Below are 16,931 nucleotides of genomic sequence, written 5' to 3'. Positions count from 1 at the left end.
CAGCTGAATGTAATGTTGGCGTTGGGGGTTCAAAAACACGTTAAATGCCACCACTGTGTACAGTAGTGTTTGGGTTAACCAGCCGCTCAACAGGGCGTTAATGCCGCAAAACAGCAAACATGTAAGGTCACAACCCCCAGGAACCTATACCAACCCCCTCCCCTACCCCCCTGGTCACGCACAACCCCCCCTCCCCCACCCCCCACCCCCCCTCCATCCTCCTCAACCTCAGCTGGTGTTGTTCATCAACACCTCTGACAGCAAACTGCCAAAGCCTTCATAAGAGGAACACTTGAATCTGTGTGTGTCAGAGCTGTTGTTTCAAGAATGCGTCTTTGAAAAGAATAAAGATACAGAGGGGTCAAAGAAAAGAGATTATTAGTGGGGAAGAAGAGGGGGAGATTTGATCCTTCATTATTGTGCCTTTTTTTTGTAATAAATGGGCTACACTCAGGCAAATAGAGTGCAGGCTCTCTGTTCTTAATAGGCACACCAATCACTGCATTCTCCCCTCCCTCAATCTAAATGGAACATCCATCATGCGATAGACATTGCAGTCTCCGTGAAAAGAGTATTTTTTTTTCTTATTTATCAGAGAGAGAAAACACATTAATACAGATTCTCACAAGCCTGTCATGACTAAAATGGGGGAGGGAGGGAAAAAATGCAGTTTGTGTGATATGTTTGCAGTCCTCATATGGCCAAGAAACAATTCGAAAAGCACGAGCCTGGTATGCCGTGATGTAGCCTACACAACGTTTTGAAGTTTGTGCCTCGTCATTGTAACATGTAGCAGCAGTTTATTTGGGTTTTGCTTTGCGCGAGCTACTGTGGTCTACGCCTTTTAGCTCCCTTTTCCCGACCAAACGAGAGTCGGCGTGATTTCCAGTCCAAGATATATCCGGGCCGAACGGGATTCTGGTTTTTGCATCTTTGCGACATCGAGATGAATGCGTGCGTCGGTGCGTCACTGCTCAGTGTCTCTTTTAAGAGGACGGTAATGTGTGCTTCTTCTTCACAGTTGGAGTCCAGTGTGGATGATGCAAAAACAGGGAAATCTGGAGGAAGAGGAGAGAACAATGCGTTAGTCATCAATCAATCAACTAACTTTTATCTAGTTCTCAGAGGTACAATTGAGGGCAAGCCATCCATTTTGAATGTAGCCGGGAATACAGAAAATAAAAGACCCTGTAAATGGTCAAATGGTAAATGGACTCCACTTAAAAAGCGCGTTACCCTGTCTTTTCACAGACCCAAAGCGCTTTACATTGTTGTGTACACATTCACCCAAGACCACAATAAACCAACTGTGCAAAAACGGTGAAATACCAATGCTATAGAAAGAGGAACATGCAAGTCACCAAAACAATCATATAACACATGCTAATGAGATGTATGGAGAAGATGCCTGAAAGATAAACAACGTTCAACAGATTAAAAACGATGCTCAGGCATGAAGCTCCTGGATGACCTCACAAACGTCTCAAAAAAAGGTGTTAAAGAGTTAAATAGTTTGGGTGGTGGGGGGGTGTGGTGTACAGCGGGAGAGTGAAATACAATTACCACCTGTACTCCAATACTGCAATTTTATTTATCGCAACTTGGACTTCCATGTCATCTAATACAACACCGGCATACACTGCAGCCTCAATAACCGCCATAGAAATGAACTGACACTTTGAATTGAAGAGCTGCTGTATTACTTCACATTGTGAGAGCATTGCTGATGTATCCGGCGCTCCAGTATTTCCTGCTATAGACTAATAGCTTCTGTAAATCCACCTCCTCTGTATAGTCTGGCCTTCGTCAAGCTTCTTATCTCTCCCTTCAGCCAACCACACTTTTTCACATCTGAGTGGGTTTGACTATCAGAAATTTCCCTTTGACCTTTCCATTTTTAATGCTTTTACTTAATATGTACTTATCTGCGCGGCCCAGATGGTTACAGACTTGGCAGTCACTCCAGAGTGTCTAATGTGGATGTAATATCATATCAACAGCTGGAGGTAGTTCTTTCCCTTGCTGTTGAGTGAGTAAGTAAATCGTGAGGAGCGATTTTCAGTAGCAATTTTACCGGGATAGAAACATCTTGTTACTGATGAATTGGGAAGGTTACAGAACTCTTTACTTCGAAGGGTACCAACTGAATTACGCCGGTGATACCCAGTGCCAATTCTCATAAAATAATCACTAGGTGCCCAATTTCGGTACCTCAGAGTGCATCTGGCTGAGAGACTAGAGAGAAGTGAGACTAGGAAAGGGAGAGTGGCCACTGCATCCCTAAAGTGTTGAATTCAACAGTCAGGGCAATTGCAAGTCGAAAGTGGTCCCAAGTGTGGTTACACTTCTCTTCTGAAATTACATTTTCGTTATTGAAGATTTTTTTCTAAAGATCTGAAAAAGGGTACCATTGGGTGCCGTCACCAAATTCAAGGCACCAATAGGTTACAACCCTCCTAATGAAGTCTAGATCCACCATTCAAGTTTATCATGATCATCTATTGTGATTGAAAGCTACTTAATACATTTTGGGACATGCACTTATTGGCTTGGTTGTCGAGACCTAGATGAGAAGATTGATTCCGATCTCATGTCTGTACACTGAATATGAAGCTACAAGCAGCAGAAGGATGACTTAGTGAAAAAGGCGGGAAAATCGCGGAATAATAGCAAGCCTGCTTCCGTCTCCCTGCCAGCATCAATATCACCTCTAGCTAACATGCTATAGCTTGTTTGTTTACCTTGAACGAACCTAAAGTGTAGAGACGTCACATTGTGGTATAACAGGAGGGTTCTGTTCCTATTTCTAAGCTGTAACTGTTACTTCCTGTAGTCTAAGCTAGGCTAAAGGGCTGTTGGCAAGACCGCATACAGACATAAAAAAGTTGCATCCTTTTCTGATCGATTTCATAAAAATGTCATATGATTCCCTGAACACTGAGCACATGCTTCTTTCTCTTAACTGGAAAGCATTTAAACTGCCACACTGCCACGGGGATGGGAAACCAGATGAAGCGGATCAGGTTACGTTCGACCAGAATGTATGCTATGTAGAGAGACTGACTCAAATGCGTTGTGATGCTATATTTGTTCGTTTAGCCACATTCTATGGTGACGTGACATCATATTTTAAAGGTTACCTTTTCCTGGCTTAAAGCTATGTCTCAACGACCTACATAGCTGAGTGGAGTGAAATATGGACGCCTGTAGGCTATTTGGTTGTTAGCGCCATGTTGCTCATGCTAGTTTATATATATATATATATATATATATTTTGTATGGTAAACAAATATCTGAATTTAACTCATCCTGAAATTGTGCTTCCATTATTAACAACAAGGGAGTCGTTAAAATAAAATAAATGCAATGTTTTTCTTTTGTCGGTACCATTTCCTCCTGCTTAAAGCTTGTTACAGGAAAGAAGGGAATCTCAGACAAGTTTGAATTGTTCCCCTGGGAAATACTGGGACTTTTTTTCACTCTCAGCTACAATCTCCTTCTGTGAGGTCTAGCGTACTTCCTTCCCCCTTTCTTCTCAAAACAGACAGCCTTCTTTTCCATTCCCCCACACATCTCGTCTCTTTTCGCAGCTTTCACCGAGTTGACTGTCAGTTGCCATGACAGGAGCAGACACACCAAAAACAAATTCTGTATTAAATCAGTGGCGGGATTATACCCTTTCACTGAGGACTGCATTGCATTGGTCTTGGAGATATCAGATTGGTTAAAAACCTCCACTGCAGCAGTCTCTCCCTTTCAGAGATGAGTCACTGGAAAGACAAAGAATAATCTGTCCTAAAAGATATTTCATCCTATGGAGAAGAATCGCAGCAGTGAAGCTGCTCTGAGCTGCTTCCTGGCATTATCTCTACGGGAGACTGTGCCGGGCTGGACAGCTGGGGAGTCACCACTATCCTTCTCGCTTTCTCAGGAGCTGCGGGCCCCGAGCCATTTTTCAGCATACACAGTGAAATGAAAGGGACTGCCTGCCTGCCTGCCTGCATGGGAATGTGTGTGCGTAGGGGGGATCGGTGTAGCAGGGTGAAGGGATTATGTGATGGGATGTGATTGCGAGCCTCCAGCATGCAGAAATATCAGGTTTGCCAGCTGACTACCCACGTTCCACATACGTCTGGCCTGTTTAGCATCAGCGCAGGAGATAGCAGGGTTACTATAAGGCCAAGGAGACACAGACGAATGCAGAAGAGACTGACGATGTGCGACAATACATTTTTCCTGAACGAGACCATTACTATCGAGGATGATGTGTGTCTGAATGCGCTTAGGGCGGTAAGTGCTGACACTCTCTAGCCCCATACAACTCTCCACTCTTCTCAGTCTCCTCTGCTTGTAACTGATGATGAATGGTTTCCGACACCGCGTGAGTCCCGGGCCGCCTCCCTCTCTCGCCCAGCGTAAAGACCATAACTTCATCAAAGGGAGGCGACTGAGAGTGGATTAGCCTCGCCGGGGTGTTGTAGCCTGCTGCTGTGTGGCTTGTCTAATTGGCAGACCCCCTTTTCTCTCTCAGAGGGATTTCCCCCACAGGAGCAATAAAAGTATCCTATTCTCTTTCAATTACCCTTTCTGTCCTTCGGCCCATCCCCACAGCCACATAACTCACTTAACTAACGCACACAGGCCCCTATCAATCCCCCGCCACCCACCACCCACCCACTCACCCAACCAACGGCCCCTGCTCTAGAGCTATTTCCCTTCAGTCAGTATTTCATTTATATTGAAACAATCTGAAAGACAGAGAGAGCCACCAAAGACGTATAGGAACCCGATCCATTTTGCGCATCATCGATTGTCAGTATCGGCCGCATATATGCTGACACTTTTGCAAAAATAAATTGCAGTACAATTATGTTTTATAGGTTGCATTTGATTAAATGGATAAATACTGGCAATGGTATTGGTATCTATTGATTGGGCTCATATTCAATAAAAACACCACTCAATACATAAAAGAAATGCGACTGAAAATAATTTTTTTTACAGAGGGATAAAGGAAAATAAGAAGGTGCTACTGTCTCTACAAAGAATACACCACCGATCTAGTGTTTTTCCCCCATAGCATCGCCATGGGCAGTTTTAAAAAATCAATATTGAAGCAGCAGAGCCAGAGTCTCACACAGACAAAGGTCATGAGAGGTCAAACTCACCTCATGGAAAGGGTGTAAGTAGAGGGTCTGGGGGTTCAGGCAGGAAGGTGTTTCCAGGTGCTGACGAAAGCAGTGGGTATGAGCGAGTACGGCACAGTAGTGATGCTGTTCCAAGCATCCAGCGTGGGGTCATAGCAGTCAAGAGTTTTACAGCGCTGGGTGCCAAAGTATCCGCCCACCACATACAGTTTATTGCCCGACGCAACAGCCTGGCAGCTCATCCGCTTGGCTGTCACGTCGCCCACTTTAGTCCACTGGTAAGTCTCGCTGCTGAACTTATAAGCCGAGCACGCCGAGAACTCCGTATCCCCGCCCATGACGAAGATCTGGTTGCCTAGCACGGCAGCGGCGGTGTATCGCCATGGCTGCGGGCAGGATGCGGGAACAGTCCATCGGTTCTCCTGCGGATCGTAGCATTGCACCTTGGGAAGTTTGTCGTGGGTGACGCTGGTTCCTCCGAAGGCAAAGAGCTTGAGCTTGACACTGACCACTGCTGCGTTGCTCACGCCCTCCCTCAGAGGAGCGACCATGGTCCACTTGTTGGCCACGGGATCGTACTGCTCCACCTGTTTCAATGATACTGACGGTGAGGCTGGAAGGCAGCCGGTCGCGGCGGTGTGACCTCCCACTACATAGAGGCAGTGTTTCAGCTCTGCAGAGCCGTGCCCAAACCTGGCAATGAGCATGGGCGCCGCCTTGGACCATTCCTCCTGGACGGTATCGTAGACCCATACATCTTTGGACACACCATTCTCCGAGCCTCTCCCACCAGTGATGTACACCTTGCAGCCAATGGCGCAGGCGCTGAACTCTTTCCTCGGGCTGGGAATGTCAGCCTTGGGGATGATCTCTTTGGCTTTCTGGTCGACCAGGTACAACTTGTCACACATGAACGTCTGCCCCCCCAGAAGAAAGAGGGCATGGCTGGTTTTTCTCGGTCGAGCACACGGGCTGTTGACCACGCCATCGTTCTGCAGGATCTTCAGCTTGCAGCGGATGGCTTCGTCCACCAGCTCCTTGCTCTTGGCCTGTGCGTTGATCAGCTCTTCCGTAGAGACGTTCTCCATGAGGAAGATGGCGGGCAGCAGGGCCAGACGGACCGTTCTCAGGAGCTCCGGGAGGTGGCAGTGCCTCTTCTCCAGGTCGTAGTTGATCCAGTTCAGGGCAGCTTCGTAAACCAGTCTCTCGTCTTCCGTCTCTAGTTCCTCGTGTGACAAAAGCTGCACCACCATATCTTTGGGAAGTTGGAGGAAGTCCTCCGTCTTGCAAATAGCGGGGAAGTTGCTGAGGCACATGCCCCAGGACAGCTCCGACAGCTTGGTGCACTGGTGTGCGTCGGACAGCAGCAGCATGCCAAGGCAGTTGGACGGGTGAAGGTTTCTCTCCAGGAACTCGGCGCAGGCATCCCGGATGTCCTGGAACTCCAGCATGTCGCCGGCCTCCAGTAGGGACTCTGCGTTCTCCTCGTTGATGACCACGCGGGACGAGTATGCGTAATCCAGCAGCAGCTCCAGCACCTCCGGGTGGATGGAGTCATGAAAGTTGACCTCGCTGGCCTGGCTCTCCCGCAGCCCGCCACTGAACATGGCCTCGAAGTAGCGACTGCAGGCGGCCAGCACTGCGCGGTGGCAGGGAAAGGAGCGGCTGCCGGCATGGAGCAGGACGTCCGTGAAGAGCCGCTGTTGCCGCAGTGTGTTCAGGTGCATGAGGACACTGTCGGCGTAGGACGACTTGTGGAACAGGTAGATGTTCATCGAGCCGGTGCTGGCTCTTGATTTCCGGTTCTCATGGACGCACACGGACATTTTCATTGAATCCTGAAAGAGAAGAGACAAAGACAAATCTCTGTTAAATACATTTCAAATTATGAATTCTTTTTTTCAAATGTTTAACAGTGTTTTCCTGATGGTTGGTGTGATTCACAGTGTGCTTTGTAAATTGTAGATGGATTTCATTCTTTTAAAAAGTTTAGCTTGAAGTTGCTACAATTATTATTATGCTGAAACAGCAAATCGGAAGAGGCATTCTCACCACGACTCAAAGTAAAGAGAGGGAATAACAAATAGCCCCTTTCCCTCTCAGCTTAGACTACAGAAACTCAATAAAGGGATTCCTTTGATGTGCCAGTAAGACATCCAAGGGGGAGAAATGCTCTGTTTAAAAAATGACTCGCATCAATTATATCTGCTGGTTGAAGAAATTTTTAGAAATTCTCTTGACAGCAGGGATGAGAAGACTTGAGGGTTAAGCATGCATCCAAATAATGAGATCATCACCGTATAGAGAAGGCAAGCTCTGTGAAGTCAAGACACAGCATAAGGAAATACATTTTTAAATCATTAGAGTGTTTTAAGAACATTTCTTCTATCATTCAATTGCCACCAAAATTCCCTGCACTTTAACACTGTAAATTGTAAATAAGGCTAAATTGGGTTAAGACTAGAGACGTTTCCTTTAGTTTTCCATTAAGCTTCAAAGGGACTAGCTAATTTTCCTTATTACATTTTGTTCCCAGACATAACACGTGCCTATACACAGACTGCACTCATTACCACATTGCTTTTTGCCGTCCCTATTATCAATAATATGATGAATGACGAGCATTTTCCGAGAGTATTGCATTCCTTCCCCAAAACATTTAGCATGTGATCCCGTGATTACATGCCTCAGAACAGCGTATGCCCGGGAGTTAGGAAGGTCAAATAGATAACACTTGTCTTCTCACATAGACCGGGAAAAGGCTGTTAGCACTTTCGAAATCCATGCAGTACTAATCCCCTTCTTTTAGAGATGCCCCTATTTTACACGTAGAGGTCCCTCCCTTTACACAACCAATTTAAGAAAAGATGGAAAAGAAAGAAACGGCAGGGCTCTTTTTAAGCCTCTGAGAAATGCACAGAATTCACTGGACTGCCACCCACAAAGTCACAGCTATAACCCCCGTCAACGCTGTCCTTGCCCTGTCCTCACTTTCATTCCATCCAATGTTCTAGACACGTCAAGTTCCACCGGCGGCACTCTATTTTCCAGAGGTATGAGTCCCCGTCTGACCTATGAAATCCACAGCTGTCAAATTATTTGGCCAAACTTTATAGAATTTGTTTTTCCTTTCTTCTTGCATGGTCTCTTTAAATAATTTAAGGAGTGATAGAAGATGGTTAAAACTTAATAAAAGTAATCTTGTAATTCTATATTTTATAACTCCCAAATATCAGTTTTTTTTTAGGATCAACACCTTCATGAAGTGATTATAGCTGTGATTAAACTGATTCTGAGTTTGCTCAGCCAACAAAGTACAAAAACAATTCATATCCAAATTACTCCTGCGGCATAATCAAGCTACTAATTCTTCTGCCTGTCCGTATATACACCAGAAAGAATGTCACCAAGCCAGTTAAACCAACCACTTCCTGCAGTTGAAACTATTTGTCCCACGGTGAAAAGCAATTGGCAACAATTTGAATCCATTGTCAGTGACAGAAGTGGAGCTGACCACACCTGCCACTGTCTCTCTGTCACTGAGGAAATGATTTACAGAGCTACCACTACAGGTATATACTGTCGGTAGAGCTTTCTATCACCTCAAGCCACTGGAAGAGTTCAAACTATTCCCCACTTGTCATAATTGATTTCTCTACCACCTCAAGCTTCTGAGAGGTTTTCCATTTTCTTTCAGTTGCGTCAGCTGCTTCAAAAAATCCTGAGGGTGGGTGATGTGTCACGAATAGAAAATCAGGTGTGAACCCTGCAATCTGAGCAGTGTCACTCACACCTATAGCTTCAAAGAGAACTGCATTCTTCCCTGTCATAAATTCCATGGCTGTGATTATATTCTGCTCTGTGTAACCTTTTTATCCTCGCCCAGACTAGCTTTCTCGCTTGCAGCTGTCGATGGGGGAAAAACACAACATGCAACAATGTGCTACACTAGCATAATTTATTTAAAAAGTACTTGTATTGTATTTCAACTCGCACCTTTGCAATACTGAGACCAGAACTGAAACCAGGTTAAGGAAAGCCTCAAGCCAGCAAGGATGGGAGACAACCTGCTGTAATTTCATAGATATACTGTACAAGCACGTTCATGAGTCATCACTGATTCATAATAGAATTGTGGACACACATTTTTAGGTATTTCGCGTGGCTCTGTCCATATGATAACAGGTTTTCTCAACAGAATAGGAAAAATCTGGTTTTCAGACAGAAACTGACTCATATGAATGTGACACCCTTCAATGAACCACAACAATAACCAGCATAGTCATAAAAAAAGGAAACATTTTTCAACTGGTGTTCTCATGGCCTCAAGGGACAATCAACTCTTAAAGATGAAGGTTAACACGTGTGTGTGTGTGTGTGTGTGTGTGTGTGTGTGTGTGTGTGTGTGTGTGTGTGTGTGTGTGTGTGTGTGTGTGTGTGTGTGTGTGTGTGTGTGTGTGTGTGTGTGTGTGTGTGTGTGTGTGTCTGTATGTAGGGGGGTGGCTCGATTTATTTTTAAAATAAGCAGCACCTTTCCAGGTCATAATTCATCATAATAATTTGAGGACGAAATTATTATTTAAACACAAGTCCATGAAATTCAAAACCAACTGCAACCTTGTCCAGAACAGGATTTATTGCATTCCACCGCTGACAGAACTGGCAACCCGTCATCATATGGCCTCTGGCTCAGCTATAATGAGAATCTCTCGCCTGCACATGTCACCTCCTACACACACACACACACACACACACACACACACACACACACACACACACACACACACACACATACACACACACACACACACACACACACACACACACACACACACACACACACACACACACACACACACACACACACACACACACACACACACACAGACACACTTGCTCACACACACACACACAATACACACCTGCCCTGATACTGCAGCTCATGTTTTCTAATTGGCAGTTGCAAGTGGCTCGTTTTGAATAAGTGATCCTAATAGATCGGACACTTAATTGGAGAGGTTTTGCATATAGCAATAATTAGCATGTTAATCAGTGTGACCTTGCGTGGTCCAGGTTGGATGACGCTACAGATAAACACCTCAATTAGTCCAACAGGTAGGCGGTCGGTGAAAGTGATTGAGAGCAAAAAATCAGTTGTGATTGTTTGAAATGACACAGTAACGGCCATTATACCTGAAAATCCTGATAAGAGGTAAATGCCATTGTTGCAGGCAGCACCTTTGAACCAAAACAAATCTGTTGTCTCCGTGCGCGGGCGTTCCAATGTCCAACGCACAATCATTTCCTCTCTGAAATGACTGGCAATAATACAGCCAGCGTGTGTGTGTGCATTCCCTGTTTTCATTCTCCTGCCTACCCACCATTCTAGTAAATTGCATATAGCTACCGTATACCCACACAATTACCAAGCAGTGTAATTGTTGATTGAGCTCCCTCACTCATACATACACTGAGTGCAGGAGAGGCAGAACAAAAGAGAGGAGCAGATACTTATGCCATTTGCATATTAAAAGGATAAAGCCTGGATTACCCACCAGCCCTGCAAGTCCTGAAAAACCCTCCTGTGTTCATGTATTTGTAATTTGAATGGGAATTTGTCCATTGTTTGCAAATTTGCATGTCCCCAACATCATGTTCTATTACTGTATGCCAAAGCCTACACAATCTAATGAGTTTAAAATGATTATTTTTTTCTTGCCCTGGAATCTCATTAATGTATGTTGTGTTCCAGTTCTCCTTGATCGTATAGGCGCCAGTTTAGGCTTTAAACTGTACGTAATGAAAGGAATGTTTTTTCCTGTGTACTAGCACACATCACATCCCCCCCTGGACACTAACCCCAACACATGTAAACACAGATTATTGGGGAAATCAGATTACTGCAACTCATGTAAGCACTCAAATCTCATTAGGACTTTAATCTGTTTCTTCACAGGGAAAACTGCACGGCTACAGCGGCGGACGCATAAACATCCTGAGCGGAACAAGTTGATGTGTAATTCCTCTTACAACTGTCCGGGAGATATTAATGCCTCATGTATGTTTCAAAACCTTTTTTAACTGGAAAACATGTATTGTTAAGATAGTCTAGTGTTAGACCAAACCATTTACCACAGCTGATTAAACCAAAATGCAAATAATTGTTAGTTGCTACTGTAATGTTGTCACTAGTAATTACTAGGCTGTTTTTGTTGACCATCAAGGAAAACGTATGATCAAGTTGAGAAACTCTTTGGTCACTTAGAGGTAACTGGTTTGTTACTGAATTTCAGTCTTATTTCTGCTCTTCCCTGGGACAAATTTAAAGGTAATAACTTCAAAATTTCAGCCATTTTAGCTTGGTTAAAAGGGGACTTAAAGATTGAGTTTTTACACAACTAATTGTATGAGGAAAGACAAGTGGCCAATTATAATAGGTAAACAATGTAATCAATTCTTTTTTCAAACTAATATTGTGGAGAAATGTGACAAACACTCAGGACTTTTAAGACGAGAACATGGGATCTGAGAACGTTTGATTTGCATTTTTTCTTTTCATTATTTATTTTTTAAATAGACGATTGACCGATCAATCAAGAAAATAACTCAAGTTAGTTGCAGCCATAGCCATAACTAGTTCTACTGCAATCTGCAATCAGTGCCCCTGGTCGCCCTTGGTTATATCTCACTTGCTATTTTCTGTTACACCAACAGACTCAGTACAATCACACATTTGTCCCTCGAGAGGAAGAAAATATGCCAGCAGTGTGTGTGTGTGTGTGTGTGTGTGTGTGTGTGTGTGTGTGTGTGTGTGTGTGTGTGTGTGTGTGTGAGATAGAGAGAGAGAGAGAGTGTGTCTGGCTGGATGTCTGTGCGACTTCTCATCCTCATCCCCTCACAGCAAAAACAGACCCACAGGCGTATTACCGGAAAGCACAGATACGCCACACACTCACAAAGCGACAGTAAAAATAAGAAAAAATAAAGAAAGGAAAAAAGGCTTGCATGCACAAACACACACACACACACACACACACACACTGTAGCAGTCTCTGGACTCTATCTAAAGGGCCCGGCTGGCTGCAAAGTCTGTTTAAAATCATTGCCAGGTGTTCACAGTCGACCGTGGACTAAGAGGGATGAGAGAGAGAGACTTCAGAAGTAAACACACCAGGAGGATTATATGGGCCACTTCTATACATCTGCCACTTGGAGAAGAGAGGAGGAGGGAAGGAGGGGAGACAAGATAGATGCAAAACAAGAAGACACAACCATCAGCTATTGATACAGGCTTATACACAACCAAATGTATAGCCTCAAACACACACAAGATGTAGGCTATGAACACATCCCAACGAGGTTAACTGTTTAAAAAACAAAAAGCCTACAGCCTTGCCAACCCGTAAACACTGTGAGCCATAAGGAGGGTGTGTGACACCTGATGTCGCCTTGAAAACATCTCGAGCAATGCAGGAGGAATGCATGGTAGGAACAAGACGCCAATAGCAGAACACAAAGGACTATCAGGCGAGATCCCATAAGCGTTGAAATGACACGAAAATAAATGAACAGTACAGTCGACGTAATGACATGATGATATTGGCATAATCAACGCCATTCCTTTGTCCATCATCAGACTGTTTTTTTCTGTTGCGCTTTTCTGTGCCAAATGCCCCAGAGTTTTTACCCATCCCTAGCTCTCCTCCTCAGAAGACATGGATGCAGACGCGCTTACAACACGGGAACAATATTGACAATTAGATAAAATATAGAGAATATATTTTTTGTTTTACCTCTTTGGGTGAAAGCAGGAGTTCAACTGTGTCCGCGGTATCCCTCGAACATGCCACTTCTGACAGAGCCACGATGCAAGCGCTCGGGGAGTGCGAACAACTCCGTTTGGGGGGTAAATTCCGGGAGAAAAACAAAGCAAAAACAAAAATGCTGACACTCGGTTTAGGATACGGCCGTTGTTTTTGTTCCCTTACACGAGGGGTTATAATCTGCGGTGTCCAGAAGTTGTTTTAGCCCCTAAAATATGGATGAAAAACAGCCGCGATTTGATGGAAAAGAGGAAAAGAGGATGAGAGCGAGCGGAGATGTTGTAGGAGGTGTTCCTGCTCTGCTGCTGCTCTGCTCCTCAGTGGCGATCTCCTCTTGCGCTGCGCTCCTAGTCCTAGCGCTCTGGAATCAATGGGTGTGTTTACAGCCGAGGGGGGGGGGGGGGGGGGACCTCGTGCAGGAAATAGAGAGAGAGAGAGAGAGAGAGAGAGACATGAGGGCACTTTGACTTTGGTCTCTCAGAGCAAGAGTTTCCCACACATTTCAGACGTGTAAAGAAAACAAGATAATTACTTTATCTTAAATGTATTTCTACATTGAATAGAAATTCAGCAAAAAAATCAATGAGGGTGATATTGTTAGGCTATATAACAAAAAGGCTATAAAGCCTTCAATATGGACTTCTTTGAATATATTTATGTTGTGTAGGCTACCCCTGGCAAAATGTAACAATATAACAATGTATAAATACGCAATTACAATGTCCTATATTCAAATTCCTGATAAGGTACTTGTTGAGTGTGATATAACTGTAAATTACTGTATGTGACAGACTTTTACTAATGAAGCAATGCTGGGATCTTTTGCCGTTTGTTTCTAGCCTGAAGTTTTAACTTATTTTCATAACTTTTTTTTGTAGATCAGTCCTGTGGTTCCCAACCTAGGGGTCTGGTCCCCTCCTGAGGGTCCCAAGATAAACCTGATTGGACGTTGAATGAGATGACTCATGTGGTGAGAAGAAACAAAAAAGGGCTTTTCTCTAATCCTAGTTCTTTGTTTCACTTCTAACTTGTATTTAAAAATGAAGCCGACTCAGAAGTTAAGCTGGGAAACCTCTGGCCAACAACTGACATCCTTTCCTTAACTGACAATACAAAAAATTGGCTTTACATTGTGTCTGTGGTGGTACAGACACATTTCAAATAATGCACTGTCAGTTGTACAAAACTATCTTTGATTGACATTCACAGGATACACATACAGTACATATGGTTAAAGAATTGTAATAGTGAATGTATATTAAAACAATTCTCAACCAGACCAAATGTCTATGTTAAATAAATAACCTTAGAGTAATAACACTAGGTCACTAGGTTAAAGTGTGGTAACTTGAGAGGGGATACGCGAGAAAACCCTAACCCTAAATTGACTTATAAAGATAACTGAACTTGACTTAACTGTTCGTAATCAAGGCTTTGAAGAAAATGTACTTTATTGTTTGTTGCGTGTGCTTTTGTTATTTTGAAAAGGCTGCCACAAAACAACACCATATATGCCAATACGTCAACGCCACAATGTTTGTCTGAGTCACAACAAACCCTCCAGTGAATAGCCTGTACCACCACGGACACAATGTAAAGCCCATATAGGATTAAAAAGACATTTGTGGTTTTTGGTCGGGGGGGACGAGGGGTGGTGTGTGTGTGTGTGTGTGTGTTTGTGTGTGTGTGTGTGTGTGTGTAGTCTGGATAACAGGAAACCCAATTTTTATTCCTGGACATCTTGTGTGAGTCACTTCTGTAACTGTTGTGGTCCCTGTCGGCTCTTTGCTGTTAGCTGTGGTGACTAAACCCCTCTCTTAGTGGACCCTTGAGGCCGTAATGTGATTATTTTTGTTTGTCTTTATGTGTGTAGTGTGTACTTGTGTTGTGGTTGTTGTGATTAAAGCCATTACATTCTCGTATACACGCAGTTTATTCCGTTTCCCATCAACTGTTTTTATGAAGACGGATATTACACATTAACTGAAGCTTTTGTATTAAGGATAACTGGGCACAATGTTCCTCTCTAGAGACTGGCTGTGTGTTTTAGTTAGAAACCAAAAAACTCATTGTGGCAGCGAGCACTTCATATGTGTGACAAGAGAGACACCTGGTGGACAAAACGAATAATAAAACAGATCAAACAGGCTGACAGTTATGACTAGAAGGTAATCATATAATGCCTGGTTGATATTAGCTTTACTTCCTCATTGATTTGGAGTCGCATGGATCCCACAGTTTTTTCTGTAAGGCAAGGATAGTTTATTTATATAGCACAATTCAGACACAAGGACATTCAAAGTGCTTTACAGGGGCATAGAATACATCAGAATTAGACATTAGAAATTGCATTTAGACATGTTCAGAACCTGCTCTGCCCATTGAGCAATATGAGCAGTTGCTTATAGCACATTCATGTTTGAAATACAACAAACTCAGTCAGGAGTGGGGACACAGGTGCTGGCAGAATAAAGTGAAAGGTGTTAGTGGATGTGTGTTCCAGCACTCAGTATGACACTTTCCAGTAGTGAACTTTGCATAATATTTCTTATGGCTGTTTTCTAGCTTCACACAGCTAGGCTTATGTCTGAATATGGACACAGGTGAGATTGCAGAAAGTTATTGGTTGTGTATATTATTTATAACTGTTTATATACAGTAAAAATGTTAATTCTGGGTGGTAGGATGGCCTTCAGAAAAGAGGGGCCGACCAGTAACCATGAGGTCTCTGGTTTGATCCCCGGCACCGGACAGGAGGGTGTTAGTAGTAATACTAGTGGTGGCTGCTAATACATCTAGGGTGCCCACCATCTTTACCATTGTGTCCTTGAGCAAGACACTTGCCCAAACTGCTCCAGGGGCGCTGTACTACGGCTGACCCTGCACTCTGACCCCCTCTGAAGTGTGGTAACTTGAGAGAGGATATGCGAAAAGACGAATATCAATGTGCCTCGTGTAAATTGACTAGTAAAGATAACTTAACTTAATTCTGATGGATTCGAATACTACACTGGTTGGTTTGACAACACAAGGGGAACTTGATAAAATAATGTTTTGAATACTACATGCTACAGGTCATGTGAAACAACATGATAAAGATCCTTGACAAGATGGATAACTCTCTCACTCACTTTCTGGTTAAACCTGGTCAACCACACAGCACTCTGCAGCCTCACAAACAGGTTGAGCACATTTATACTTCCTGGAGTAGGGAACAGTGCAGGCCTAGTCAGATCTGGGATCAGAATAACATTTTGAATGGAACGGAGTAGAAGATTTCATTTCATTTAACTTTTATTTATCCTCGAGGTGACCCTCATTTCCGAGGTGACCCTCATTTCCAATGATGTCGAGTCAAACAAATGCAAAGCATAAACAACAATGGATACACAATATACAATGCAAATACATAAAATACACAACAACCAATTAGAAAAAAAACGAAAAAACAATTGACATTTAGACAGTGGTGAGTATAAAGTAGCATTGAATGGAAATACTCAAGTATAGTACAATCATTTCAAAGTTATATTTAAATAAAGTAGGCCTAGGGGGCTCTCATGATGTAGTGTTTTTTTTATGTTTGCATTATTTTGCGTTGCATTGATGCATGAATTCATCATCTAAAAACTGTATTTACTTATCATTTCCAGCAGACAACATCAAGATAAAATGGTATTTAAAAATGGCAATGTGATCAAATAACTACTTTAATATAATAAGCCTAGATGTCGTGCATCAATACAATGTTACATGTTGTAAATAGCGAACTTAGGGTGTAGTGTTTTTCGGTTTCCTTTGCATTATTTGCACTTCACATCTGACCGTAAACATTTAATAAATAATAAAACAAAACTAAAAAAAACTCTCTCTCAAAAAAAAAGCAGAGTGGTTTCCCTTTAAATCTCAGCACTATTTTAACTTCCGCGATAAGCCCCGCCCATCCTCCCTCCATATAATG

General features: G+C 43.3%; 1 protein-coding gene across 1 annotated transcript; it reads right to left on the bottom strand.

Annotated features, from left to right (window-relative positions):
• Positions 1-233: 233 nt before the first annotated feature.
• enc1 (ectodermal-neural cortex 1) lies at positions 234-13,273 on the bottom strand. The gene is made up of 3 exons (XM_080046273.1): positions 12,941-13,273; positions 5,169-6,985; positions 234-1,058 (listed from the first exon to the last, which is right to left on the bottom strand). The coding sequence occupies exon 2, from the start codon at positions 6,977-6,979 to the stop codon at positions 5,204-5,206; it is 1,776 nt and encodes a 591-aa protein (XP_079902399.1). The 5' UTR covers positions 6,980-6,985; positions 12,941-13,273; the 3' UTR covers positions 234-1,058; positions 5,169-5,203.
• Positions 13,274-16,931: the final 3,658 nt, after the last annotated feature.

The sequence above is a fragment of the Ammodytes marinus genome, assembly GCF_949987685.1.
Source record: "Ammodytes marinus genome assembly, chromosome: 18".
Lineage (NCBI taxonomy): Eukaryota > Metazoa > Chordata > Actinopteri > Uranoscopiformes > Ammodytidae > Ammodytes > Ammodytes marinus.
Note: the sequence above shows the minus strand (reverse complement) of the source record. Positions and strands in the feature narration are given on the sequence as shown.